Here is a 27,493-nt window from a genome sequence, read left to right on the forward strand (position 1 = left end):
CAGCTTCAGAAAAGTGCAGAAAAAAAATTAAAAATTAAAATTAGACAACCTAGGCGAAGTGGACAAATTCCTCAAAACATATAATCTTTCAAAAATCAATATAGAAGAATCAGAAAACCTAAACAGAATAATTTCATCAAATGAGATTGAAATTGTTATAAAAAAAAACTCCCAACAAACAAAAGTCCTGGGCAGATGGCTTTACAGACAAATTTTACCAAATATTCAAAGAAGAACTAACTCCTTTCCTTCTCAAGCTATTTCAAAAAATTCAAGAGGGAAGACTTCCAAACTCCTTTTATGAATCAAGCATAATTCTGATTCTAAAACCAGGAAAAGGTAGTACAAAAAAAGAAAACTATAGGTCTATATCCCTGATGAACTTAGATGCTAAAATTCTAAACAAAATATTAAACCGGATCCAGCAACACATGAAATAAATCATACATCATGATCAGGTGAAATTTATTCTGGGGAGACAAGGCTGGTACAATATTTGCAAATCAATCAATATGATTCAACACATAAACAAAAGAAAGGATAAAAATAACGTGATACTATCAATAGATGCAGAAAAAGAATTCGATAAAATACAGCACCCACTTATGATCAAAACTCTCAGCAAAGTGAGAATACAGGGAACATACCTCACATAATAAAGGCTATCTATGACAAACCCACAGCCAACATCATAATCAATGGGGAAAAATTAAAAGAAATCCCCTTAAGATCAGGAACAAAGCAGTGGTGCCCCCTCTCACCATTCTTATTCAACATAGTTCTGGAAGTCTTAGCCACAGAAATCAGACAAGAAGAAGAGATAAAAGGCATCCAAATTGGAAAAGAAGAAGTAAAACTATCATTATTTGCTGATGATATGATACAGTACATAGAAAACCTTAAAGTCTCAAAAACCTACTGGACCTCATAAATAAATTCAGCAAGGTAGCAGGATTTAAAATCAATATTCAAAAATCAGTGGCATTTTTATACAGATCAATGGAACAGAACAGAGAACCCAAAAATAAACCCACACCTATATGGACAATTGATATTTGACAAAGGAATTAAGAGTGTACAATGGAGTAATGACAGTCTCTTTAACAAATGTTGTTGGGAAAATGGGACAGGTACTTGCAAAAAAAATGAAACTGGATCACCGACACCATTCACAAAAATCAACTCAGAATGGAGAAAAGACTTAAATGTAAGTCGTGAAACTATAAATATCTTGGAAGAAAACATAGGCAATAAACTCTCCGATATCTCTCATAGTAATAGTTTTGCTGATTTATCTCCACAGGCAAGTGAAATAAAGGACAGGATGAACAAATGGAACTATATAAAACTAAAAAGCTTTGGTACAGCAAAAGACACTATTAACAAAATAAAAAGACAACCCACACAATGGGAGAATTCATTCGCCAATACGTCTGATAAGGGTTAATAACTAAAATTTATAAAGAACTTGTAAAACTCAACACCAGGAAGGTAAACAATCCAATCAAAAAAATGGGCAATGAAAAATGAATAGACACTTCCCCAAAGAGAACATACAGATGGCCAATAGGCATATGAAAAAATGTTCAACATTACTAATCACTGGAGAAATACAAATTAAACCACAATGAGATACCACCTCACACCTGTCAGAATGGTGCTCATTAACAAAACAACACATTAAATAAGAGCTGGAAAGGGTGTGGAGAAAAGGGAACCCTCCTGCACTGCTGGTGGGAATGCAGACTAGTGCAGCCACTGTGGAAAACAGTATGGAGATTCCTCAAAAAATTAAAAATGGAACTGCCCTTTGACCCAGCCATCCCACTTTTAGGAATATATCCTATGAATACCAAATCACTGAAATGTACCCCCATGTTTATTGCAGCTTTGTTCACAAGAGCCAAGATCTGGAAACAGCTCAAGCGTCCTTCAGTGGATGAGTGGATTAAAAAGCTGTGGTATATTTACACAATGGAATGCTACACGGCTGGGAGGGAAAAGAAAATCTTACCTTTTGCGACAACATAGATGGACCTGGAAAATATCATGCTAAGTGAAATAAGCCAGGCAGAGAAAGAAAAATATCATATAAACTCATTCATTTGAGGAATGTAATGACCAATGTGAACTGAGGAACAGAACAGAGGCAGAGGCAGGATCAAAGGGACCAGAGGGAAAGCATTCAGAGGAAAAGTGGAAGAGAAGATGGGATTAGAGAAGGCAAAGAGATTAGTGAAATTATATATACATAGCACAGCATTATAGAGAACAGGACAGCAAATCCTGGTGGGAATGGGGGAAGGCATTGGGAGGAGGGGGCAAAAGGGGGAGCCAGTGGGAACAAGGGGGTGGGGGGAGATATACTCGATGGGACACTTTGAATTTATGTAAACACAGTAAATTAAAATCAAATAAAATTTAAAAATAAAAAAGGGGAAAATGCGAGTATAAAAATCTACAACCACTGTATAAGACACACCCAGTATTTAAAATGCCAAATTTTTCAGAAAAAAAGTATGATTTATAAATGGAGTTATTCTATATTATATGCTGAAATGACAGTATTTTGCAAATCAATTAAATATATTAACATTTATTTCACTGTGTCCTTTAACTTTTATTTTTAAATGGCTACCAGAAAATTTAAGATTACTCGTGTGGCTTGCATTATGTAGCTAATGAACAGTGTTCCATTGTATGACTATCACATGTTATTTATTCATTCTACCATTGGTGGATACTAAGATTTTTCTAGTTTTCAGTTATTACAATGCTGCTTTGAACATTCTTGTACTTGTATCCTGATACACATTTGCCTGAGTTTCTCTAAGGCAGGGGTCCCCAAACTTTTTACACAGCAGGCCAGTTCACTGTCCCTCAGACTGTTGGAGGGCCGGACTATAAAAAAAAACTATGAACAAATCCCTATGCACACTGCACATATCTTATTTTAAAGTAAAAAAACAAAATGGGAACAAATACAATATTTAAAATAAAAGAACAAGTAAATTTCAATCAACAAACTGACCAATATTTCAATGAGAACTATGCTCCTCTCACTGACCACCAATGAAAGAGGTGCCCCTTCCAGAAGTGCGGGCCGGATAAATGGCCTCAGGGGGCGCATGTGGCCCGCGGGCTGTAGTTTGGGGACCCCTGCTCTAAGGTATCATAGGGGTACAAAATTGTTTTCCTAAGATGACATGCTCTTTTAAGTTGGCAGATTGAAACATGCCAAGTCTCTACCCCTCCAACCTTCACCAAAATCCCTAAGAATAATGGGAAAGATGTCATTTATGAAGCACGACCTTAGCTGAAAGCTTGGGAGCAGCCCCATAAATGCTTCCCTACCAGAAGTGTCCTGGAGCACCCTGCACATGAGCAGTTGGGACACTGCAGTAGGAGCAGCTGGCAGCACAAGGACCCCACATCTTCCCTCCTTGGCCTGGGCACCCAGGGTGTCTTCCTTCAGGTGGAGCAGCTGGCATTAGATAGGGTATGCACTCCCTGCTAGCCCCAGGAGGGTGTCTCCACCTCTCCCTTATTCTCAGGGAATCCATTAGGACAAGCCCAGCAGTCCATTTGACCTCTTCCCTAGGGCCAGAACACAGGAGCAGTGGGATCTCAGTTACAATGATAAAACTGCACTGGGGAAGGAGCGAACAACTTGAGAAAGCCAACTGCTTTGCGGACAAAAACAAACACAAACATAAAAGCTGATAGCCAATGTATCAGAGTTAACAAAGACAGCACAAGAGGACTTCAGAATAGCCGCAGAGAGTACATCCACTGCAAAGAATCAACTCAAGATTATACAAATGAAGTGTTATCATTCATAACAGAAAACTAAGTACATGAGCAACAGAAATGACAGTTGACACAATTAGAAAACTGAGAGATCCAGTCAATGACTTCTCTGTAATGAGAAAGGAGGTGGAACAGGAGTGGTCCACACACAAGCCTGACACCTGGGTCTGCCCAAGGCATGTTAGAGGCCTTTGCTTTACCTAGTGTTGCAATAAAGATGTAAAGACTAGGAACGTGCTTGGGGTAGGGGTGAGGAGTGGAGTAGTTTGCATTCATTTCTTACCTGATGAGCAGAAAGGCACACGGCCAGTGTCTCCAAGATGGAGAGAAGGAGTGAGTGAGGGCCAGTACAGAAGAACTCTGTAATACTAAGTTGTGCATCCTTCAGGAGCCTTGGGGATCTGAGCACATGCTAAGTGGACTTATGAAACTATTTCCATCTAGTTCAGCATTTGAAATATTCTGTATTCCCTCTAAAGTCTGTTGGTGACACACTTATATTATTTCCATCTCATAGCGTCATTCTACCTCAAAGCTTAATCTTTACTCATAGCTTATAACAAAATATTACTGCTCAGAATCACTGCACCTGAAATCAGGGAGAGTTCTCAGTTACAAGGTAGTTCATATTACACAGCACACAGTTACATTTTTAACAGGCCATTAAAATAAAAACCTTAATTCCTACAAAGAACTGTTGAAGCCCTAAGAATGCATCAAAGACCCTGACCTCAATTTGAAACTCACTGCGTCAGAAGAAGAGTAGTGATGGTCAGAATGTGCATGAAGGCAGAATGGTCACAGATGATATGATTTTTTTCTCACCTCCCTTGGATAATGGTTTTATATGTCCATGGAAATGATCCACAAAGAAAAAAACAAATCAATATGTCCAGTGATGTTTATAGTAATCCTTTTGTGTGTGTGTGTGTGTGTGTGTGTGTGTGTGTGTGTGTATTTTTCCGAAGTTGGAAACTGGGAGGCAGTCAGACAGACTCTGGCATGCACTCAACCGGGATCCACCTGGCATGCCCACCAGGGGGCAATGCTCTGCCCATCTGGGGCATTGCTCTGTCGCTGGCATACCCACCAGTGGGCGATGTTCTGCCCATCTGGTGCATTGCTCTGTTGCAACGAGCGCCATTCTAGCGCCTGCAGCAGAGGCCATGGAGCCATCCTCAGCGCCCGGGCCAACTTTGCTCCAATGGAGCCTTGGCTGCGGGAGGGGAAGAGAGAGACAGAGAGGAAGAAGAGGGGGGGGTGGAGAAGCAGATGGGCACTTCTCCTGTGTGCCCTGGCCAGGAATCAAACCCAGGACTCCTGCACGCCAGGCCGATGCTCTACCACTGAGCCAACCAGCCAGGCAGCCAGGGCCTATAGTAATTCTTCTTATGAGTATAAATAGTTGGAAAAACCTATACTTCCCCCTATCACTTAACAAAGGTATATGTGTATCATATAGATTATATACAAAAAGATCATAGTAAATAAATAATGGTGTATGAAGAAATCAAAACAAAAGTAAAGTTGTATATACAATTATAATTTTACAAATATAATCCCTGCCTGACAAGGCGGTGGCACAGTGGACATAGCGTCAGACTGAGATGTGGAGGACTCGGATTTGAAACCCCGAGGTTGCCAGCTTGAGCGTGAAATTACAGACATGACCCCATGGTTGCTGGCTTGAGCCCAAGGTCACTGGCTTCAGCAAGAAGTCACTTGCTCTGCTGTAGCCACCCAGTCAAGGCACATATGAGAAAATAGTCAATGAACAACTAAGGTGAGGCAACAAAGAGTTGATGCTTCTCATCTCTCTCCCTTCCTGTCTGTCTGTCCCTATCTGTCCCTCTCTATCCCTGTCTCTCTCTCTCTCACACACACACTATATATATATATAAAACCCTGACAGGAATCCAGTATGGACAGAGAAATGGGTCAAATCCTCAGCTATTATAAAGTAGTCCATTCTGACTGGCTAAAGCCCATAGTCTGTTTGGTGAAAGAGTTTGAGTATCAACTAAAGGGTAACTGAAGGGTATGTATGGATTTTGAATTAATGGGGTTTCTTTTTGTGAAGCTATTTGGATGACAGCATAGTAAGAATTAAGAATACTTTTGTATTGCTTTGAGAGAGAGAATTAGGGAGAAAAACAGTGAGAGAGAGAGATCAATTTGTTGTTTCATTTATTTGTGCATTCATTGGCTGATTCTTATTCTTGTAGTGCCCTGACCAGGGATAAAACCCACAACCTTGAAATATGGGGATGATGTCCTATTGAGTTGAGATACCCAGCCAGACCAAAACACATTTTTAAAATAAGAACAGTAAATTAAACCTGGAAGGAATGTTTAGATTGAGTATGAGTCAGTCACCAAAAAATTACCTAAAAAGAAGAGCTTCAAATAAGCAACCAACTGTAACAAAACTCTCTGATCTGTAGAACTCCACATATTCATTTTGACTAAAGCAAAAATTTTAAAAACTATAGGGAATCAGAGTTAAAGCCACATCTAAAAATTTTCTCACACCAGAAAAACATCAAAGCCTGCCATAAATTAACTTTTAAGAATTGTCCACGTCTGACTTCTGGTCAGGCTTCTTTTCACTAAGGCAAGCTTCTGAACTTCACATATTTGTCATTAATTCTAAATCACTTATACAATTCTCCTTAGAAACTCCTCTGTGACTTCCAGAGAATTGAGAGGGTCAGGGTTTGGGGGGCGATTTTTGAGGACTTAACTATACATAGGATGCAAGCATTTTCTGGAATTGATTCACATTCCTTCCCCAGCTATCTTACTCTCCAAAAACCTTACCAATATTTAAAATTATATCTATCTATTTATTATATTTATATATTCATTTTTATAGTATATCCTTATAAACCCCTTGAGAGCTTGGGTATTTTGTCTATTTTGCTCTTGGGCCTATAACCCTAACACATAGAAACATTTCTTGCACATAGAAGATGCTTCATAAATATTTGTCCAGTGACTTCAGAGAGTAGCCGGTGTTAATTTTTAGGTATAGTACTTTTATTTAAAACAAATCATCCATTTATTAGTACTCATGAGGATAGTACAACCTTAAAGGAAAAGATGTGTGTTTCTTCTCCCTTACATCTGTGACTCTTAATCTTTGAAACAAGAGCCCTATAAGAATTTCATATAGCCTATGGGCCCTTTCCCTAGAAAACTGCACTTTCTTGAATACATGCAAAAGTGTGCGTGTCATTCCCATTTGTGGACTTTCTCTTTAGGGCAGATATTGCTGAATAAAACTCAAAATTCCAAAGGTATGTAGTATACAATCCAAAGTTTTTTCTCCTCCTCCTGACTCTCAGCCTACCCCACCCCTTCATCTCCTCAAAGAAAACTCACATTATTTATTTCTTGTGCCAAATGACTTTCATTTTCCTTATAAATTTGGGAAATAAAATCTCTAAGTCTGATACTATTATGGGAAATATAAACTATATAGAGTTTTAAAGAAATTCCTATGTAAAAAATAAAACAGCTTGGTTCTTGTATTTTTCCTTACCAATAAGATAAACTAAGAGAGGAATATTTTACAATGGTTCTAAACCCTATTTTTAGATTACTATGACTATTATGTCTTTTATTATTAATTCAGAAGTCATTTTGACTTATTTATTCAAGAAGAACTAATATGCCACTTAGTTACTTTGAATGTAAATATTTTTTTTCCACAATCATTTATGTGTCTAAACTAACTTTGCTACAGATCAATAAAAAACAAATAAATAATAGAAAAATGGGCAAAAAAGGACAGGATAAATTTAGAGAAGAGATACTAATGTTCAATAAATATAAGCAGATATTTAAGTTCACAAGTAAACAGAGAAATTCAAATTTATATGGCACCCCTTTTTATTCACCCATTAGATCAGCCAAAAAGTGGAGACTATCCAGTGGTGGACGGTAGAGGGAAATGAATGCTGTCGTGGCCCACAGATCGCAGTGTAAGCTGGCACAAGTTCTTTGAGGGCAATTAAAATGCTATGTCGATATAGTCTGCACCTCAACAATTCCATTTCTAAATATTTATGCGACATAAATACCTGCCCATGTTCACAAAGATGCATGTACAAGAATGTTTGTTGCACCAATACATGTAAAGAGAAAATTGGACATAATCTAAACATCCATCAGTAGGGTTATTAAACTGTGATACACCCATGCTCTGAAACATTAAGCAGGAGTTTAAGTGAATAGGGAAACCCTCTATGCACCAAGAGGGCAACAAACCTAAGACACATCGTTAGGTGAAAAAAGCAAGTCATAGGACATAACCATTGGTGTAAAAAACCATGTGATATGAAAATCATGTGCCATCCCTATTTTGCTCTCTGTAAATATGTAATTAGGCAAGTGTGTGGGAAAAGGTCTAGAAGGATACAGTAAACTCAGAGTGGCGGTTACCCTAAGGGTGGGGGACGAGGGCACATCCGAGTTCACATGATACGTTATTTCATTGTCATATATTGAAAACGTAATCGTGTATTACTTGTGATAATAGAAAATCAGTTTAAAGGGATTCATTGTAAAGAGGGCCTGCCAAATTTAATTTTTTAAATAAACACCAGATTTAATCAACAGAGGTTAATTTGGGATGCAGACAAGGAAACACCTTTTTCCAGAGCTATTGACCTCAAAATACCGGACCAAGAAGGATCTTACAATGCGGTTGGTTCTTTGTATTCATTTTTGGAGGTATATACTCACAGTTTTTCAATGTGGTGAAAGGACTCCCATGAATTTTCACTCAGGGACGTGATGGCATTTTCCCGCAAATCTCTGTAGAAAAACACAGTCAGTGTCCTTGAACAGGCAGGGAAAGAATGAACAGAGTAAGTGAAGCAACTGTGGCGACCTTGTGGGAAATACTCAAATGCAGAACACACCAGCTTTCTCATTCCACAGCCATCAGCTTCCCGGGTTGCATAATTAATAAAGACCTGATGTGGGGTCGCTGGCACAAACAATGAGGCACCACCTCAGACCTGACCCTCTTACCTGAGACAGGTGCTGCCAGTTAATTACTCTGAGTGCTCCCCCCCCCAATTACTTGTATCTAAAATGACTCCTTCTACAAATCAATGGGAAAAGATATCACATCAGCAAATAAATATAAAGAAACCTTATGCCAGGCCTCATCAAAGCTTTGGCTCAAGCCCTCTGTAAAAATCTCTCCAGATGTTAGAAGAATAAGGGCAAAGAGAAGTGAAAAGGACTAATATGGAAAGATCTCATAGACATATTTGATAGGAAAAGCAGAAATCACCAAACAAGAGGTAAATATCACCTCATTATGGGGAAAAGTTCAAAGGAGAGAGAGAGACAGAGAGAGAAAGAGAGAGAGATTGGAAGGGTACACATACACCAAAATGGTAACAAGAGTGACAGAAAGGGTTAGGTGGAGGCCTGGCCAGATAGCTCAGTTGGTTAGAGCATCGTCCCATTTGCAAAGGTTGCAGGTTCAATCCCCAATCATGGCACATACAGGAACAGATTGATGTTTCTGACTCCTCTCTTTCTTCCTCTCTATCTAAAATTAATAAATAATTTCAAAAGAAATACATAGAAAGAGTTAGGTGGGATTTTCACACTTTACCCAATATACTTCGGTGATGTTAAAAAAAAAAATCAAGGCCCTGGCCAGTTGGCTCAGTGGTAGAGCGTCGGCCCGGCATGTGAAAGTCCCAGGTTTGATTCCCAGCCAGGGCATACGGAAACGCCCATCTGCTTCTCTACCCTTCCCCTTCTCTTTCCTCTCTATCTCTCTCTTCCCCTCCTGCAGCAAAGGCTCCATTGGAGCAAAATTGGCCCAGGCACTGAGAACGGCTCCATGGCCTCCACCTCAGGTACTAGAATAGCTCCAGTTGCAACAGAGCAATGTCCCAGATGGGCAGAGCATTGCCCCCTGGTCTGGCACATGCTGGAGTCTGTCTCTCTGCCTCCCTGTTTCTCACTTCAGAAAAATAAAAAACAAAAAGTAGTAAGAATGTATCCATGAATTACAGATGTTGACTGGAAACTGATCAATTCCTGAGGTTCATTTCAACCACTAAGTCTGTGGATGGCTCTGAATCTTTACCTCTAGCTTTGTCCTCTCTCATCAGCAACAACTCACCTATTCAGTTTATATACAGATTTTTCAGGAAGGTCACAAAAAGTCAAACAGATACCTGATTACCCCTCTGCCTAATGGACATTTCCACTCAACCAGGAGCCTTCTGGTTGCTTTACACTGAGCAATAAAATACCCAATTTGAACTCATCTCCCTCAGCCTGGCTCTCATTCCCAATTGCTGTATGTTCACCTGCTACACCACTACCATTCTCCTTGTATCCAGGACAAAATCTTGACAGGGTCATGTTTGACTTTTCTCTTTCCTTACCTCCCATCTCCCAACTCCAGGCAGTTACTAAATCTTGTCTGTTCTTCCTTATAGAGTTCCCAGGATTTTCTTCCTACTCCTGTCACAACCACTCATTTTCAGCACCTTATCATTTCACACCTAAATTTTGCCAGAGCATTTTATCTCCCTGAATCAAGCATTCCTCTTTACATTGCTCTATATATGAAATCTAAAATAATCTTTATTTTAATCTTGTCTCTCTCACTTGAAATCTTTCAGCGGCTCTCCCTGTCTCAGTGTGACTTTCAAACCCCTACAGCTGACAGCCAAGGTTTTGCGTACTCCTATTTTTCACTGCTTCTTAAGCCAATGCTTTCCAGCGAGACTGACCTATTAATTCCTGATCACTCCCGCAGCCCTGCCTTTGCCTGGACACTACTCAATATTTTTTCTCTAACAAATCATATCCAGTGTTTAAGCCCCTGCTGAAGTTCTAGGTTATCCTTGCAGGTTTCCCTGACTTCCACACCCCAGCACCTACAGACTGTGGTGAACTGTCACACCTCTGGTCTGAATCTCTTTTAGAACTTAATCATATATCACCTCCTGTTTTATGCACATTATCTTCCTTCTCATCTCTCACTGTCACGATTCACAACAACATACTTCTGTGGCTCACACAGTATGTGGCCCTAGATTGGGCACAAAATGAGTATTTTATCTAGAAAGCCAGAGACAAAGATAAGTTTCGACATAACTGAGGATTGAATAATGATAATAGCTAACACATACATATGTTAGGCACTGATCTAAGTTTATATTAACTCAACCAAATATCACAACAATCCTATGAGATGATAACTATCATAATCTTTGTTACAGTTGATGAATATGGGCCTGCCCAGGCGGTGTTACAGTGATAGAGCATCAGACTGGGATGCAGAGGACCCAGGTTCAAAACTCTGAGGTCGCTGGGTTGAGCACAGGTTCATCTGGCTTGAGCGCAGTCTCACCAGCTTGAGTGCGGGGCTGTAAGCTTGAGCGCAGGGTCGCTGGTTTGAACCAAAAGGTTGCTGGATTGAGCAAGGGGTCACTCACTCTGCTGCAGGCCCCATCAAGGCACATATGAGAAAGCAACCAATGAACAACTAAGGAGACTAAGGAGCTGCAATGAGGAACTGATGTTTCTCATCTCTCTCCTTCTTGTCTGTCTGTTCCTATCTGTCCCTCTCTCTGATTCTCTATCTCTGTCACCAAAAAAAAAAAAAAAAAAAAAAGTCAATACTAATGAATGACATACTTGGGTTCAAACCCAGTCACTCTGACTCTAGAATCTCTACTCTTAACCACTATGTTGTATCACCACCAGTGAGATGGAGAGGGGCCACATTGTAAAAGAAATGGATCAAAAGTGGGAGAGTGGAGGTTAAGGAATGAAGTGATGGGCTAAAAAGATGAATAAGGAAAGATAATATGGGCAATTACAAGTAAAATACTAGTAAATGGGAAATAATAGTAAGAAGGGTAATGAAGATAAGGGATAGTTGACAAACAAAAGGAAAACCACATCAGTCAAGCTGAGCTGGGGAAGATGTGGGAAGCTCAGGACAACCTCAGGAAAAGGCTGCCTTGTGCCGCAGGATGCAGAGAACAAACGAGGACAGGGGAGTCTTACAAGGTGGTGAAGGTGTCCTTGTCGATGCCGGGCTGCAGCACAGGCACGCTGCGGAGCCTCTGCGTTGAGTCGAGAGCCACACAGGACAGCGTCTCATTTCTGCAGGAGCAGAGCTGACACACGCTCCTGGTGGCTTTCTCTTGAATTGGAACTAGTTCAGATGGTTCTGGTTTCAGAGATATGGTACCTTCCATGACCCCAGGCAAGGTTGGCTGCCGACTCTGAACAGAATCCAGATGTAAAAGTGTCACCGCAGTGTGTTCTGGAGGAGCTGTAGTGTGCTGCAGGGTGGTAGGTTGTACAGCCTCCTCCATTGGACGTGGGGTGATGGTGAGCCCCAGGTCCACAGACTCAACCGCGATTGCAGGTGGGGTTGGCTGCTGAGCCTGAGCAGGACCTGGATAAGGAGGTGTCACTACAGGGTGTCCTGGAGGAGCTGTAGTGTGCTGCAGGGTGGTAGGTTGTTCAGCCTCCTCCATTGGACGTGGGGTGATGGTGAGCCCCAGGTCCACAGACTCAACCGCGATTGCAGGTGGGGTTGGCTGCTGAGCCTGAGCAGGACCTGGATAAGGAGGTGTCACCGCAGGGTGTCCTGGAGGAGCTGTAGTCTGCTGCAGGGTGGTAGGTTGTTCAGCCTCCTCCATTGGACGTGGGGTGATGATGAGCCCCAGGTCCACAGACTCAACCACGATTGCAGGCAGGGTTGGCTGCTGAGCCTGAGCAGGCTTTGGATGAAGAAGTGTTGCCTCAGGATGCTCTGGAGACATTGTAGTGTGCTGCAGGGTGGTAGGTTGAACAGCCTCCTCCATTGGACGTGGGGTGATGGTGAGCCCCAGGTCCACAGACTCAACCGCGATTGTGGGCGGGGTTGGCTGCTGAGCCTGAGCAGGCTTTGGATGAAGAAGTGTTGCCTCAGGGATCTCTGGAGACTGAGCAGGACCCTCTTCATTACCTGCAGAAAGCGCTGCACTGGCAAAGTGCAATTGGGGTGGAGTTGAGCCCTTCTTTGGAGGCACTTCTATAGGCTCCTCTTCTTCCTCCTCAGAGGACTCTGTCTGCAGAGCTGAGACTTCCTTTTGGGAGGGAAATTCTACTTCTCCAGCAGTATATGAGGGCTCTTCGGCAAGGTTTTGTTGATCCTGAGGCCAGGGTTTGGTGAGCACCAGGGTGGTGGTGGTCAACAGGTTAGGGTCCAGGGCCAGCTCCGGAAGCGGACGAGCCTGGACCAGGAGCCACAACAGCTGCCATATAAATAGTAGCTGTGGGGCCCAGAAGCGCATCCCGGACATGACGTTTGGGATACAGAGAGCAATTCGCACAATTGGGACACGGATCGTGACCCAGACAAGTAGTTCACAGTATGTGACCTAAGTAAATGAGGTACCAGTACCATGCACTGAGATAAAGTGAATAATTGACACCAGTGTCACAATTGGTCACCGTGTCACAATTGGCAGCCGTGTCATAATTGGCAGTCATGTCACGCATGCATCTCTTAGCAACCAAGCACCCCCTTCTCTGGTCCCAGCCTGTATTTATATAATCTTTACTACTTTTGGGCTGAGATGACTGCAGAATAGCAAACCTTTCTCCTAGGCCTAGAATCACTGGGAACCAAGAAGTCCTTTTCCCCTGCAGAGGGCACAGCTAACTCCCACTGGGTCTCCCCTGAGCCCTCACAGTGAGGCCAGATTGGGCCTGCACACCTGGGTGGCCCAGACTCCAGTGGCACAGGGCTGGTGGGACAGGGGGGCTATTAATGGAGGGGTGGAACTGGGGAATGGTGCAGAGCTTTTCAAGGAAGCCACAGGGCCTCCATCCCAGAAACTCAGAAGTGCTGGTCCAGTTCTGGCAATCTGAACTCCTCTTCCAAGCTGAAACTCAGAGACATTCTTCTTCCCCTTGGCCATACTGCTCCAGGTAGCTGGCCTACAAAATGAACACCAGGTGGGGTGGTGGGCAGGCAAAATGTTGCCATTTTCTCAAAATTCTCTGTATCCATGTCTGATTCTTAACTCACCACTCTATCAGATAGGGGCTACCACTGAATCAGTGATGATTCCATAACATTTTTAGATGGGGCTTTGGAGGGTAAGCAATTCATTCTGGAAAAGTGGGTCTGAAATCAAGTGAATAACTACTTTACAACGGTACAGAAAAACGTCCCCCTCCCACTTTGACTCAACACAGTCCTTAATCTAGAAAAGTAACAATGCCACTTTTCATAGGTCTACCCCATGTGCACACATGGAAAAGTCACTTAAGGTGGAAAACCAGCATGTCACATAATTTTCTTGAAACACTGTAGGTAGCACCCAATTTGCTTCCTTCAAAGCCCTTTACACATTCTATTTTATTTTACTCCTGTTTATTGTCTGGCCCAACCTCTAGCATATAAACTCCAAGAAGAGAAGGGCTGCATCTAATTCCCAGTGTCTAGCCCATAGCAATGGTTTTTAAATGGAATTGAGTCCAGGATTGGCCTCATGTAGGGATGGACCTCTTATTGTATCAACTTTCTGAAACCTTTAGCATCAATACTGAATCCCTTCCTCACATATTTCACAGGAAGGTAGACTTCTTAAAGCCCAAGACAACACCAGAGCTTTTGCTTTCTGTAGTTATCAGAGCATCCACATTTCAAAGTTCCAGTACGTATTCTCAGAAGTCCCACACAAGGTAAATTCAAGAACTATTCTATTCCAATTCTGATTTAATTTTGTTAAATTAGTAAATGCTTGATTCCAAGGACAGGAATTCTCTTTCATAGACCTTGGACTCTTCCACAGTCCCTAACTTAGGGTCTTGCATGCAGCTGACAATGCGTTTTATTGGCATTCAGTCAGTAACCCCTACTAAAAAAACAAAAACAAACAAACAAAAAAAAGCCCCTCTTAGAATTAAGAGAAGAAAAATACCTTTCAAAACCTACAGAGCAGCTTTAAGGTCAAGTACAAGGGTGAGATGCCTGTTACTACTGTTACTATTCATCATTGTTGGAGTCCTAATCAATTTAATAAGAAAGAAATTGAACTATTTGAAAGAGACAAAATGTATTTAATTATGAGATGATACACAACCTAAAAAGCCCAAGAGCACTGACTAAAATTTTATCGCAAGTAGCACAATTTAGTAAGATGGCTAAATCCAAAATCAAGAGCTCAACATTCAAATCTCAATAGCTTTCCTATATATCACAAATAACTAATTAGAAAATGAAAGAAAGAGCCCATTTACAATATCAATAAAAGTCCATAGAGTAACAAAAAATAAACTTTAAAAGAAATGTCTAAGACCTACATGATGGAAACGTCAAAACTCTTCTGAAGGACACTAGGAAGAATACACAACACGAGATACCGCTTTCCTGGAATGTTGTATAGATGTCGATTCTCCTCTAATTAACCTACAAATGCAATGCAGTCCTATTCAAATTCCAAGACAGTTTGTTAAACAAAAACAGGCCAGCTGATATTTGGTAGACAAATTATTCAAGAAGAGCCATGAAATGTATGAAAAAGTAAGATCAAAGAGCAGGAGCTTACCCTGCCAGATTCCAAAATGTGTTATAAAGGAACTGGAATCACCTAGTGATGCTGCTACCTAGTGGTACAGAAACATCTCTGCTCTGCTCATGATGTGTTGATCTTGGTATTTCATTCTTAAAAGACTATTTACCATATTTTTTTTAATTCTCAAGAGAGTGGCATGCCTTATATTGCCCCCCCTTCCAAATGCTGACAAATCTGACAGAAAGACTAGGACTAGTGGGGCTGGAGTACTCAGGGAGGCTTTATGAGGAAAGATGACCTTGAGCTGACTTTTCAGAGATACATAGGACTTCCATGTGCAGAGCAAAATAAAGGAATTTTAGATGGCCAAAGGCACAAACAAAAGTAGGAACGGGCATGGTGTGGCTAGATTATGGTGACTCCAGCTGCTTTGGCTGGAATGGAGTGCTGGCTTGACCACTGAAAAGGTAAACAAGGTAAATTAGTAGGGTAGAGTCACGACTGTCAGCTTATTAAATCACTCTTTGAATGGTAGCTCTTACATGCTGAGAAAATAAAACATTATGAAATTGAACAAAAGGGACACAAGTCAACTCCACAAATATTTATGTATATAAAAAATAGAACATGCAAACTGTACAACCACATATTTAAGAATATATATTGCTTCAGTTGCCTATTTGAACATAACATAACAAGCCAAAATTTCAATAGATTAAAACAAACAACTACGTATTGTTTCTTGAGAGTCTTTGGGTCAGAAATATGGGCTGAGCTAGGTCAGGTGGACCATGTGGTATTGCCTAGGTTGCATGGTTGGATGTCTTCAGCTGTTGGCTGGGCTTCTAGAAGCTCCCAGAAGGCCTTGTTCACATTTTTGGAGACCTTGTGCTCCTCTGTGTGGTCTCTCTCCCTCTCTATCTCCGTATTATTTCTTCACCACCCTCTCATAAGTTCCCCCCCTTCCTTCCACCTCTCCATGAGGTCTCTCTCTGGCAGGATATCTGGACTTCCTTTCAGCATGGGTGTCTGGCTTCCAGGAATGAAAACTGAAGCTTCCATGTCCAGAGGCGGATTAAGGTTGGTTTAGGCCCCAGGCACAAAAGGAAATATTGGGCCCCTTATGTTAGAAAAAAAAGTGTAAAGTTGGGGTTTTGTGGGGCCCTTCAGATGTCAGGGCCCAGGGCACACAGAGTGCACCCACAGTTAAATCCACCTCTGTCCCTGTCTCTTAAAGGCTAGACCCAGAACTGGCATAACTGTCACTTGAAGCATTTTCTATTGGTCAAAGCAAGTCACATGGTCATTCTGGATTCTAGGGGAGGGGAATAGACACTTCCTCTGGAAGGGTGTTGTCACGTGCACATACAGTGAAGGGAGAAGTGATGGCTTCCATCTTTGGAGACTGCCACACATAGGAAACACATCATTTTGGCTGCCTGTGAAGAGTAGAGGAATCGGTGTTGGGAAAGTAATAAAACAAGAGAAAGATCTTGTCAGACCTCAGAGGAAGACTGGGTGTCATAAACCCAGAAATGGACTAACCTAACTTTCTGTGCCTGAGGTACACCACCACCCCAAACCAAAATCACCCAAATAAAGCAGGATTTTGTAAGCAAATCAGAAAAACCCCAGCAAAAACATAAGGAGACAATATGGAAACTAAAGAAATAGCCCATGTGTATGTCAAATTTGGTTAATTAAAATGTTGACTTTTGAATAGTTAGAAAGAATAGGATGCAGAGGATGTCTCTTGTTTTCTGTGCTATCTCACCGTGCCAGGAGCGAGGGGTTGTACACAGAAATTTGGGATTACTTCAGTCAAGGTTTGTGGCCAGTGAAACTCATTCCCTGGATGGCAGTCAGTGAACCCTGACAAGCAGTTGGTAATCTAGTTACTAGGCTCCTGTCTATATCTTGGCACACTAAAACCACATCCTTGCCAAGATTGGGGCTCCGTGACTGTTTTCAAACTTTGATTTGTGGCCCATTCATGGATCAGGAAACTCAATGGAATGCAAGTAGGAAGGTGAACATTGTTTTATGAAACTTTCATGGCAATAGTATATCTACAAATTCACTCATCCATCCATTCATTCATTCAATCACCCGTTTATTTAATAAATGCCTGTTGAGCAGCTTTTCTGTGCCAGGCACTGGGGCTCAGGAGAAAGGAAAGCACACGAGTGTGCGCAGCTGCTCGCATGTACACTCTGGGCCACACTGTAGAATGCGTCTCTCACTGTGGGTCGCAGTCAAATAGCAAAGCAGCCACCACTGCCCTAGTGGCTTCATAGGAACATCAGGATATCGAATTGTGTGCCTACTTCCTGTGTTTGCCATAGTGTCATCACAAGAAAAGCACATGCTTGAAACTAATATAACATTGTATGTCAATTATACTCCATTAAAAATTCCCAGCACAAGGGGTCTAAAAATCAAGGATAAAAAATGTGTTTTCTTCCCCCAAGCTATTGTTACTGTGAGTATAGATGGTTACAAATGTTCCTCAGTTCATGAACCCCAACTTCCCTTGAGGACCTCTCTTTTATGGTATGACATTTTTCCTCTTTATCTTGTTTTGTTTCCCATTTCCCTCCCCTCTGACCCATCCCCCTGGGAAAGTCACGTAAACCTCCCTGAGGCTCCAAGTTCTCCTCTGTAAAATGGGAACAACAGCCACCTCCTGGGGTGTTGTGTTGTGGGAGTTACAGGGGACACTGGCTAGGAGTGAGGACAAAGGTTTGTGTTGCCAGGGCCCCGCAAGGGGCTTATTGGAGTTGAGCTCCTCCTGCCCCAGGATGGCTGCCCTCTGCCACTGTCCTCTCTTCCCCCCTGCACTTCCAGTTCCCCAGGGACCAGGAGGGTGAAGCTTGTTAGCCCAGAGCTGGGAGCCTGTGGCTGAGCCCAGAGGAAGCGGGGGCCTAGGCTCAGATGCCAGATTGAGCAAGACAGAGAGCCGGCCCCTCTGATCCTGGTCAGAGGTATTTAGTGACACTAGCAATTCTGGGAAATTCAGAGGCAGGAAGTGAAAGAGGGGAGAACGAGAGGAAACCCTGAACTGTACCCACAAGCCCCTGGTCTGGCCTTTCCTTCAAACTGCAGTGAAGAGTGAGGTGACCGTCTTATAGGGGTGAAGGGGACAGAACAGAAGACCCTTTCTCTAGGAAAAACAGTCAGTCCTGTCCCCAGCCCCCACTATGTTTTGCCTGAATTCCAACTCCATTTCTCCTGTTTACTGTCCAAAGTCCTGAGGTGAGCAGATGCCAGGTTAGAACCACTTGGACATTCAGACACAGGAGCTCCGGGCCTTCACCGGGACCAGGCCCCTCCCCTCCTCTTCCCTCCTGTCTAGCGCCACATGCCCCACTTCTCCTGGCTCCAGCTCCTCCTTAGCCTTGGGGCTGGGGAGCCTGAGGAGCTCCAGAGTAAGCCCTCCACGTTGTTAACAGGTAACCAAGGGTGGGGAGGACGGGGAGGCTGGCAGGCCTGGGGATGTTTGGGATTAAGGGGACCATAGTTCAGGAACAGTGGGGGCTGGATGGGAAGATGAGCATGTGGAGGGATGTTTCTCCTTGGCCATGGCACAGCCTAAGCCAACACCTGAGACGGGAGAGGACCAGGCTGTATTTCACCTCCCCAAATTCACCTCCAACCTCAGACCCAACCCAGGCTGCCGCCTTGACCTACCCTGACCCTACCCCCCATCCCAGTGCCAGCCTCCATCTGAACTAGCATCTCAGCACAGCATCAGCCCTGCACTCGGCCCCAGCCCTGATTGCAGCTTTGGCTCCACCCAGGTCCAGCTGCTGCACTGGGCCCAGGATGGCCCAGGACTTTCAAGACATCCAGCATTTAGACTCGGAGGAAAATGACCACCCGCTCGGTAGAGTTGAGGGGCCAGGAGCCCGTGGGTACAATCCCAGGAGAGAAGATGCATTTTGGAAAGGCAGGGGTCCAGTGTTGGGGGCTTCACTTCACCTCGGTCTTGCTCCGGATTGCTCTGTCTTTCTGAGGCCGTTGTCACAGTCACTCCATGAGCAGGGCCTGGGCACCCCGTAGGTGTTTAGGTGTGGTGCCAACCAACAGCTCTGCCTGCCCCCTGACCTCAGCTTCCTCTCCGTGCTTAGGACTCAGGAAAGGGTATGTGCTCAGCGGGAAGGGAATAAGTGGAAGCTGGAGGTGACTTCCTCCCCTCTTCCTTCCAACCTTCCTTCTAACGTGCGCTGTGTGTGTGACATGGCCAGGCCTGTCTGTGCACATTTTGTGTGGGCAAGGACAGCACATTTAGCCAGGAGAGTGGATTTGTATGTGGGAGGGTGTGGGGATCGGTGGGACAATGGACACAGAGATACAGAGATACTGTGGAAAAGTCCCTCTCTCCCCAAGCCCCCACCTGGGTCTTTCTCTAGCAGATCCTGATGGAAGGCCCCGTGTCTGAGAAAAGGTTTTGAGGGAAGAGAGGCCTGAACCATCCTAGCTGAAGGGCAGGAGCCAGGAGAGGGGAGGGCTGTAGGGTGTGTGAGATGTGGGCGCTGGTGATGGAGTGGGGCTCTGTGGAGACAGCACAGGCTGCTGCTCAGAGCTCGGCGAGAAGAATTGGCTAGCCTGGGCTGGGCAGAGAAAGCCCCCTTTCTGAGGCTGGCAGACTGCAGGGGCTGGTGCTATTGCGGGTGAGGGTGGGGTCTGGCAGGGCAGGAGCTGCAGGGGGGACAGGCGTTCTCAAGAAGGCTTCTCCTTTCCTTGGGGTGATGGGCTGGCAGGACTTCCTTCTGGGCAGTAGGCTGCCCAGGGCAGGGGCCACATCTGTCTCATTCCCCTGGTGAGATATACGTGATGTCTGGCATGTAGTGAACACTCAGAAATGCTTTTGGATGATGTTGGATCTTCTGAGGGTGAGAGGGTTCAGAGTTGAAGCAGGAGGCTTGGCGAGAATCCAGAGGTTTTGGGTTTCGTGGGAGAAGCTCACCCCAAAGGCCTGATGGATGACGCACGGGGCACCTCTGAGGTGCTACCACCGTCAGCGCATTCTCTCCAGCAGCCTCTGTGGCCTTCAGGTGAGCTGAGATCTACCACCTGCCCACCCGCAACCATCTTCCACTCATCCATGCCCCTTATATGCCCATGGCTTTCAGTAAATTTGAAACATTTTGCTCATTATCTGCCTTGTCCTTCTCCTTTTTCCTTCAAGGACTCCAATTCTGCATCTATTAGTTGTCCTACAGTTCACTGATGCTATTTCCATTATTTTTTTAATTTTACATTGATTTGAGAGAGAGAGGAAGGGAGAGAAAGAGAGGAAGAGAGAGAGAGAAGCATCAACTTGTTGTTCCATTTAGTTGTGCATCCGTTGATTGCTTCTCCTACGTGCCTTGACCGGAGGACCGAACCCACGACCTCAGTGTGCCAGTAGGATGTTTTCTCCCGAGCCGCCAGACCAGGGCCACTATTTCCATTAGAAACATTTTTTTCTCTTGGTTTTTCTTTTTTATATAGTTACTATTGCTATGTCTTTAAGTTTATAACCTTTCCTTATGTATGTCTAATCTTCCATTCATTGTACCCAGTATATTTTTTATTTCAGACATTGTAGTTTTCATGTCTAGAAGTTCAATTTGGGACTTTGAAATATCCTCCTTGAGATTCTACTTAACTTTTTGAGCATATGGAATACAGTTATAATGGCTGTTTTACTTTCCTATCTGCTAGTTCTAAGGTCTGTGTCACTTCTGGATCAGTTTTGATAGATTTATTAACCTCCTTGTTATACAATGTGTTTTCTTGCTTCTTTGTACATCTGGTCAATGTTGTTGGATGCCAGGCATTGTGAATTTTACCTTGTGTGCTGGGTGTATTTGTATTCCCCTAAAAACTCTTGAACTTTCTTCTGGTATGTAGTTAAGTTACTTGGAGTCACTTTGGTCCTTTTTGGTGTTGTTTTTATAACCTGTTAGGCAGGTCTGAAGCGCTATGGGGTAAGGGCTTTTGGTCCCCACACCCATGCTTGGTGGGTTGTGTTGGTAGGAATAGGCACTATTTCTGGCCCTGGATGAGTGTCAAACATGTCCTAATCCTTTTAGATTGTTTTTCTGGGTATCTGTCATTTTCTTTACCTGCACACACTGCTCAGTGCTGAGTGCTTGAAGGGAACCCTCCACAGATTGCTGGGTTTCTCTGTGCAGCTCTCCTCTGATACTTTATCCTTTTAGGTCTAGTGACCTTGGTCTCCTTAGACTCTTGGCCCCATCTCCTCAACTGGGAGCATGTGCTGGGCTCTGCTTGGATCGCCCCTCCCTGCCCCGTGGCCTGAACGCTTTCTCCCAGCACTGGGCTGGGACAATCATAGGGCTCATCTTGTTAGTGTCCTGTCTCTCAGGGATCAATTGTCCTGTTTCCTGAACTCGTGTCTTGAAGATGTTTGTTTCTTATAGGTATCTGTTTTTTGTTTTGGTTGTGTCTGGGAGGAGGGCAAATCTAGTCCTTATTATTCCATGTTGTGCAGACCTTTTACCTACAAGCTTGCCTAAACAGCACTTTACATGTTTTAACTCATTTCATTCTCAGAAAAACCAGATCACACAACTACTCTTTTTTTTTTTCTTCTTCTTCATTTTTCTGAAGCTGGAAACAGGGAGAGACAGTCAGACAGACTCCCGCATGCGCCCGACCAGGATCCACCCGGCACGCCCACCATGGGGTGACGCTCTGCCCACCAGGGGGCGATGCTCTGCCCATCCTGGGTGTCGCCATGCTGCAACCAGAGCCACTCTAGCGCCTGGGGCAGAGGCTACAGAGCCATCCCCAGCACCCGGGCCATCTTTGCTCCAATGGTGCCTTGGCTGCGGGAGGGGAAGAGAGAGAGAGGAAAGCGCGGCGGAGGGGTGGAGAAGCAAATGGGCGCTTCTCCTGTGTGCCCTGGCCGGGAATCGAACCCGGGTCCTCCGCACGCTAGGCCGATGCTCTACTGCTGAGCCAACCGGCCAGGGCTACAACTACTATTCTTACCCACATTTTTTCTCTATTATGGTAAAAACACAATATGTAATCTAGAGGGGTTCGGAGGAGGCGCAAGGCCCAGCCCGCCGAGCCCGGAACCGGGAGGGAGGCCGGTGGTGGCATGAGGAAGGCGGCGTGGCGTCCGTGAGCGCGCTGCGGGCCGAGCAGAGGCCAAGCGCCCCTCCCCGCTGCCAGGCTGAGATTTGCGGCCCACTGCACCCCACCCACCTGCCGCCCTCGCCGTCCTGCCCTTTGCAGCTTGCCTCTTGCCCTCGTCAGAGCGGTGGCCCGCCTGCCCAAGGCTGCGGAGAGCGAGGCGCAGTCCGTTGGCTCGCGAGGGTGCGGCCTGCCGGAGTCTTCTAGGCCAGCAAGGACAACTGCGAAGGGGAGTGGCTGGGATGGCGCGTCCGCGGCCCCGCGAATACAAGGCGGGTGACCTGGTGTTCGCGAAGAAGAAGGGCTACACGCACTGGCCGGCCCAGATTGATGAACTCCCCAAGGGAGCAGTGAAGCCTCCAGCAAACAAATACCCCATCTTCTTTTTCAGCACCCAGGAAACTGCATTTCTAGATCCTAAAGACCTTTCTCCATATAGGAATACAAAGACAAGTTTGGAAAGTCAAACAAACGAAAAGGATTTAATGAAGGATTGTGGGAAATAGAAAATAACCCAGGAGTAAAGTTCACTGGACACCAGGCAATTCAGCAACAGAGCTCATCAGAAACTGAGGAAGAAGGCGGGAACACTGCTGATGGGAGCAGCAAGGAGGAAGGTGATCAAGTTGAAAAAGATGGAAAAGGCAGTAGCCGTGGCCACCATCAGAGCCGCCTGGCCCGTGCAGGTTTAGGTTTGCATTTAATTCCAGTCGATTGTAGAGAAACAACAGAGCCAAGAGCTGGTGGTCCATTTCCCCTTATTCCTGCTCGCAACCCGGCAGTGAGAAAATATGCACAGCGGGAAAACACTTTCCTTTCCATTAAGGGCTCCCAAAGCCAATGACTTTCTCCAGTTTTTGCTAGAATCAAAGGCTTCACTCAGTCCCTGATGCATGCCTCCATTTTGGCTGGCTCTTCCATGCGGCCTCTCTGCCCTCATACAACATGGGCTCCTCTCCACAAAAATGGGGTATTTCCTCTCCCCAAAATGGCCTCTTAGCTCCTCCTTTTAAAACATATTCGCAGGACAACCCCCTCTTCCAGTACACATTAGTATAACCAAGCCCCTTCCCAAGCATGAAGGCAATTAGCTGTATCACCTGAGAGCAGCATCACTTGAGCAATGGCCATCTTTAACAAGAGTGAGAAAAAAACAGAAAATACAGATATTACAACTAATTTGCCCAACACATAGTAAGGACTCAGTAAATATTACCTGCCACGGACCACCACGACTAGTCACTGTCCAGGCTCTGAGTGAAAACCATTTGGAATGAAGAAACAAACTCAGAGTAAAAAGATGGGATCCGGAGGTCTCTTTGGAATGCAGGTAGCTTGCAAGAGCGAGTCTCCATCCCAAACCGCTCTATTTATTGGGCAGAGTAAAATCATTAGCAAATCAAAGATATCTCTGAAACAGAGTCACATTTCCAAGGTAACCCAAGAATTCTCCCAAGTGCAGAAAACCCTCTACCCTGCATAACTGAAATCAACCAACATCAAACCAAACAAAGGGTGAGAGGAAGGGCATGTAAATTGCCTCTAGCAACTTAAACAAGTAGGGATGGGACCAGCAGAAACACTCCAGTATCACAGCTAACAGGGAGGTGTGGGGAAAAATTAAACCTTTAGCAACTTAAGCTAGCAAGTGAGGTGGGGGGTTGGGCAGACTGTCAGTTTGCTGCCAGTCCCCACACCGCTATCCCCCAAAAATCTAAACTGCAAGGACCCTGTCAGCTTGAAGTCTCCAACAGTTACCATTAATCTCTTCTGTTTCCAAAAAACAAAACAAAAATACCCCACCTATTCTAACAGGTTGATTTTTCCCCTTGAACTTCAGTGTTTGGGGTAGTGGGCTGGTGGCAGCAGTGGGCAGGTGAGACCTGGAGGGGCTTTGAGGAACCCAGTACCCATAGCTGGTGGGTCACCGGGGCTCCTGCCTCCTCTGTTCCTTCCTCCCAACTGACTGCCACTCCTGTGGCTAGTACACAACAAGGAGGAGCTCTCAGTGCCTCTACTGTGTTCTACATCCAGGTCCTTTCTTTTTAAATTCATCCTGTCTTGCATTGTCTTCTGACCTCCTCATCACCTGCTCACCTGGCTCCTGTCCCTTTGCCGAGTCCTGGCCGTAATCTCCCACTTCTTAGGATCAGTGGCTGCTCCGCTATGAACCCTGGAGTTCTGCCAGACATCTGCTTCCGGCCTCTCCCGTAGGTTAAAAAAATAAAGCGGGCCTGATCTAGCCCCCCAGAGTTTGCATTTCAGAGGTTTCCTCCCGCCTTCAGGAAGAGTGTGGACTCACCTGCTCCTCTCTGGAGTTGATGACAACCAGATGCGTGTTCTCCAGCTGGCAGTACTCAGCCTCGGGCCAGGTCAGTCCAGAGCGAGAGAACCAGTAGCAGCTGCCTTCATGCTCCAGCCAGTTAACGGGGCAGCATTCTGTGCCTGTGGGGAGGGGAGTGGGCAGGGGGAGATGAGATCCTGCTGGGGGGGCAGGCACACTGGGAACGGAGACCCCCACTGTCCCTACCATTGCTTCGCAGGAAGGCCATCTGACAAGCCAGGATGCGCAGATCAGCTGGGAAGTGCTTCAGGTGGAAGAGCAAGGTGGCATGATCTAGGGGACAGAGTGACAGACAGTGATGTGGGTAGTGTGGGCACCATACCTACTAAGACCCCGCACAGGACTCCAGCCTTTGGGAAAACTCAACACACATTCACACACCACACATACATTCACACATACCACTCTCACGCACATACACTCTCACATGTCCACTCATGGGAGGGGCTCAGACCTGCTTTCAGGTCCTCCTGTTTCTCCAGCCTGGCTTCCAGAGATGTCACGCTGTCACGTATGCTGCCTCCTGAAAAAGAGAAAAGCTAAACTGTTTTCCTTCCATTCTGCCTCCTAACACTCTCCATCGTCACCCACTGGAGCACCAGTCTAAGCTCAGATCTCCGTCACGGTGCTGGAGGAGAAGTTGTTGAAAGATTCTTTTAGGGTCCAAAACTCCACTTACATCTGTGTTTCTTGTCAGGAGGGAGAGGGCACAGGATGGAGTGGAGGGGTCTGTGCCCATGTGACAGCCCCGTCACGGTCATGGCACTGTCTCCCTCACCACCCCCACCCTGCCCCTTACTCGCTCAGCACTGCACCTCACTGCCTCCATCTCTTCCCATCAGAGCTCTCACGCCCCCAGCACTGCCCATATCTCTGCTTCCCCATCAGGGCTTCATCTCCACTGGCCCCTGTGACCCTCACTTTGGGACCCAATCACACAGATGGCCAACAGCAGCAGGACGCTGAAGCCCAGGACCAGAAGACTGAGCTAGAGCCTGGAGCAGAGACTCTGCTGCCAACGGGGCTGGGAAGGAGGCGTCCCTGCAAGAGAAGCGGTGTCAGGAGGAGGGCTGGCGACAGCCAACCTAAGGGAAGCAGGGGAACAGAAGTCTGAGGAAGTACAGCCCAGGGGGTGGAGGGAAGTACTTGGGGAGGGATTGGGGAGTCAATGGGCTGTGACCCCAGCATTTAAGCACTGCATACACACTTATTTGCACAAGTGCACCCACGTTTACACATGCAAATATGCACACATGCCTACACAGGTATATGCAACGCATCTGCACACAGCATTGCTATTCACATCATCTGTGTGTAAAGTCCCAATCTTGGGGGACCTAGAGGACAGGCCCTGTGTTCTTAAAATCCATGCCTGGGCCCCTCAGACAAGTACAAAACTGGACCCCCTACCCCGATTCCACTGGGATATTTAAGTCCAGGGCATTTCAGCCCAGACCACTCCCCAAGGGCTGCCCTCCAAGCTCATCCTCTCATCTCCCACATCTCTCTGCCCTTCCACCTCAGAAACCCTTGTTCCACTATAAACTCTCTCCCCTTAGACCTCAGTCACCTCACAGAGACCTCCCCTGCCCCTTGTTCAAGCTGAATCCTGAACACACACACAATTTTCCATTTCACTCCCACACTCATTAGTACATACACACTCACCTCCGCCAGCACTGCCAGCATCTCCTCTCATCAGGGCTCCACCCCTGCTGGCCCTTGTGACCCCCACATTGTGACTCAATGACACAGATGGCCAAGAAAAGCAAACAATTTCATTAACACACATCCTCACACACATATCAACATGCACATTCTCACACACAGTCTCACATCTTATAGCACACATTCACATATCTCCTCACACAGATACACACATTGACACACACATCCCCACTTGCACACAAGTGCCCACATCTTCATATGCGCAGCCCTGGCTCCACCCCTCCTGATCCGTCCCTGGGCCTGGAGCAGTGTCTGTCCTCCCAGGCCCAGGCTGCTGCCTTTGCACCATCCTCTTCTAGCAAAACGCTTTCTCCCCTGTGCTTCAGACCCTGCCCTTCCCTCTCTTCTCGCAGCCATCACACCCAGGGGTCCTCACATCTTGGGAATGCTCAGTCAGGGGCCCAGAATCTTTCTCTCCAGTCCATCAGTTACCATCAACCTGAGCTGACACTGTCCCTGTGAGTGACCACCCAGAACTCTTGGCCATTTTACACCAATGACTATCACCTTCCTCCACTCCAGCCACACCCAGGACCCCATCTTGACCCAGAAAGGCCATGTTTCTGACACTTGCACCATCTGTTCCCCACTCGGAACACTGCCTCCCCTCTGCCTCTCCCCACCATGTCGACTGTGATCGCCCGTGCGTCTGTCCATCTAGAAGCTCTCACTAAGCAGTTCTCCCCACCCGCTAGGACCCTATGGCTGAGTTGACTGCTCTCTCCAATACTGTCCACTTAGTGGCCCTTGTCCTGCTTCTCAGCCTGACCTATGACCCATAAACCCTCAACTCTGGGTCAGCTCAGCAACCTATCTCTGCGCCTCTGCCCTGAAACCAGACCACTCATGGCTGAGTCTTAACTCTGCCACTCACTAGCTCTGAGAT

The 27,493-nt window shown here is 45.4% G+C and overlaps 2 protein-coding genes and 2 long non-coding RNA genes across 11 annotated transcripts in view; 2 read left to right on the top strand and 2 right to left on the bottom strand.

Moving 5' to 3' along the window:
• LOC136318294 (leucine-rich repeat-containing protein 37A-like) overlaps nt 1-13,160 on the bottom strand; it is a 55,685-nt gene extending 42,525 nt beyond the window's left edge. The window contains exons 1-2 of the mRNA XM_066250668.1: nt 11,872-13,160; nt 8,560-8,631 (exon numbers count right to left, since the gene is read on the bottom strand). Of these exons, the coding sequence (XP_066106765.1) occupies nt 8,560-8,631; nt 11,872-13,160 (1,361 nt within the window). The remainder of the gene's footprint in view (nt 1-8,559; nt 8,632-11,871) is intronic.
• A 5,251-nt stretch (nt 13,161-18,411) lies between these two features.
• The window catches only part of LOC136318286 (asialoglycoprotein receptor 2-like), a 190,636-nt gene continuing 181,554 nt past the window's right edge, over nt 18,412-27,493 (top strand). For 6 of the 7 annotated variants that reach the window (XR_010728042.1, XR_010728044.1, XR_010728045.1 and 3 more), the window contains exons 1-2: nt 18,412-18,835; nt 19,184-19,269. Coding sequence is in view for 1 of the 7 variants with exons in the window: in XM_066250657.1 (XP_066106754.1) it covers nt 19,209-19,269 (61 nt within the window). In the remaining 6 variants the exon portion in view is untranslated. Of the gene's footprint in view, nt 18,836-19,096; nt 19,270-27,493 lie in introns of all 7 variants that reach the window. The other variant, XR_010728043.1, reaches the window with a different exon arrangement.
• LOC136318289 (uncharacterized) lies at nt 20,130-25,904 on the top strand. The gene is made up of 4 exons (XR_010728050.1): nt 20,130-20,440; nt 24,570-24,745; nt 24,821-24,907; nt 25,768-25,904. It is a non-coding gene; the product is annotated as an uncharacterized lncRNA (long non-coding RNA).
• The window catches only part of LOC136318288 (uncharacterized), a 198,579-nt gene continuing 194,075 nt past the window's right edge, over nt 22,990-27,493 (bottom strand). The window contains exons 1-5 of one of the 2 annotated variants that reach the window (XR_010728048.1): nt 25,801-25,891; nt 25,334-25,568; nt 25,066-25,152; nt 24,838-24,980; nt 22,990-23,901 (exon numbers count right to left, since the gene is read on the bottom strand). This is a non-coding gene — a long non-coding RNA (uncharacterized lncRNA). Of the gene's footprint in view, nt 23,902-24,837; nt 24,981-25,065; nt 25,153-25,333; nt 25,569-25,800; nt 25,892-27,493 lie in introns of those variants that run through there. The other variant, XR_010728049.1, reaches the window with a different exon arrangement.

The sequence above is a fragment of the Saccopteryx bilineata genome, unplaced genomic scaffold (genome assembly GCF_036850765.1).
Source record: "Saccopteryx bilineata isolate mSacBil1 unplaced genomic scaffold, mSacBil1_pri_phased_curated manual_scaffold_25, whole genome shotgun sequence".
Lineage (NCBI taxonomy): Eukaryota > Metazoa > Chordata > Mammalia > Chiroptera > Emballonuridae > Saccopteryx > Saccopteryx bilineata.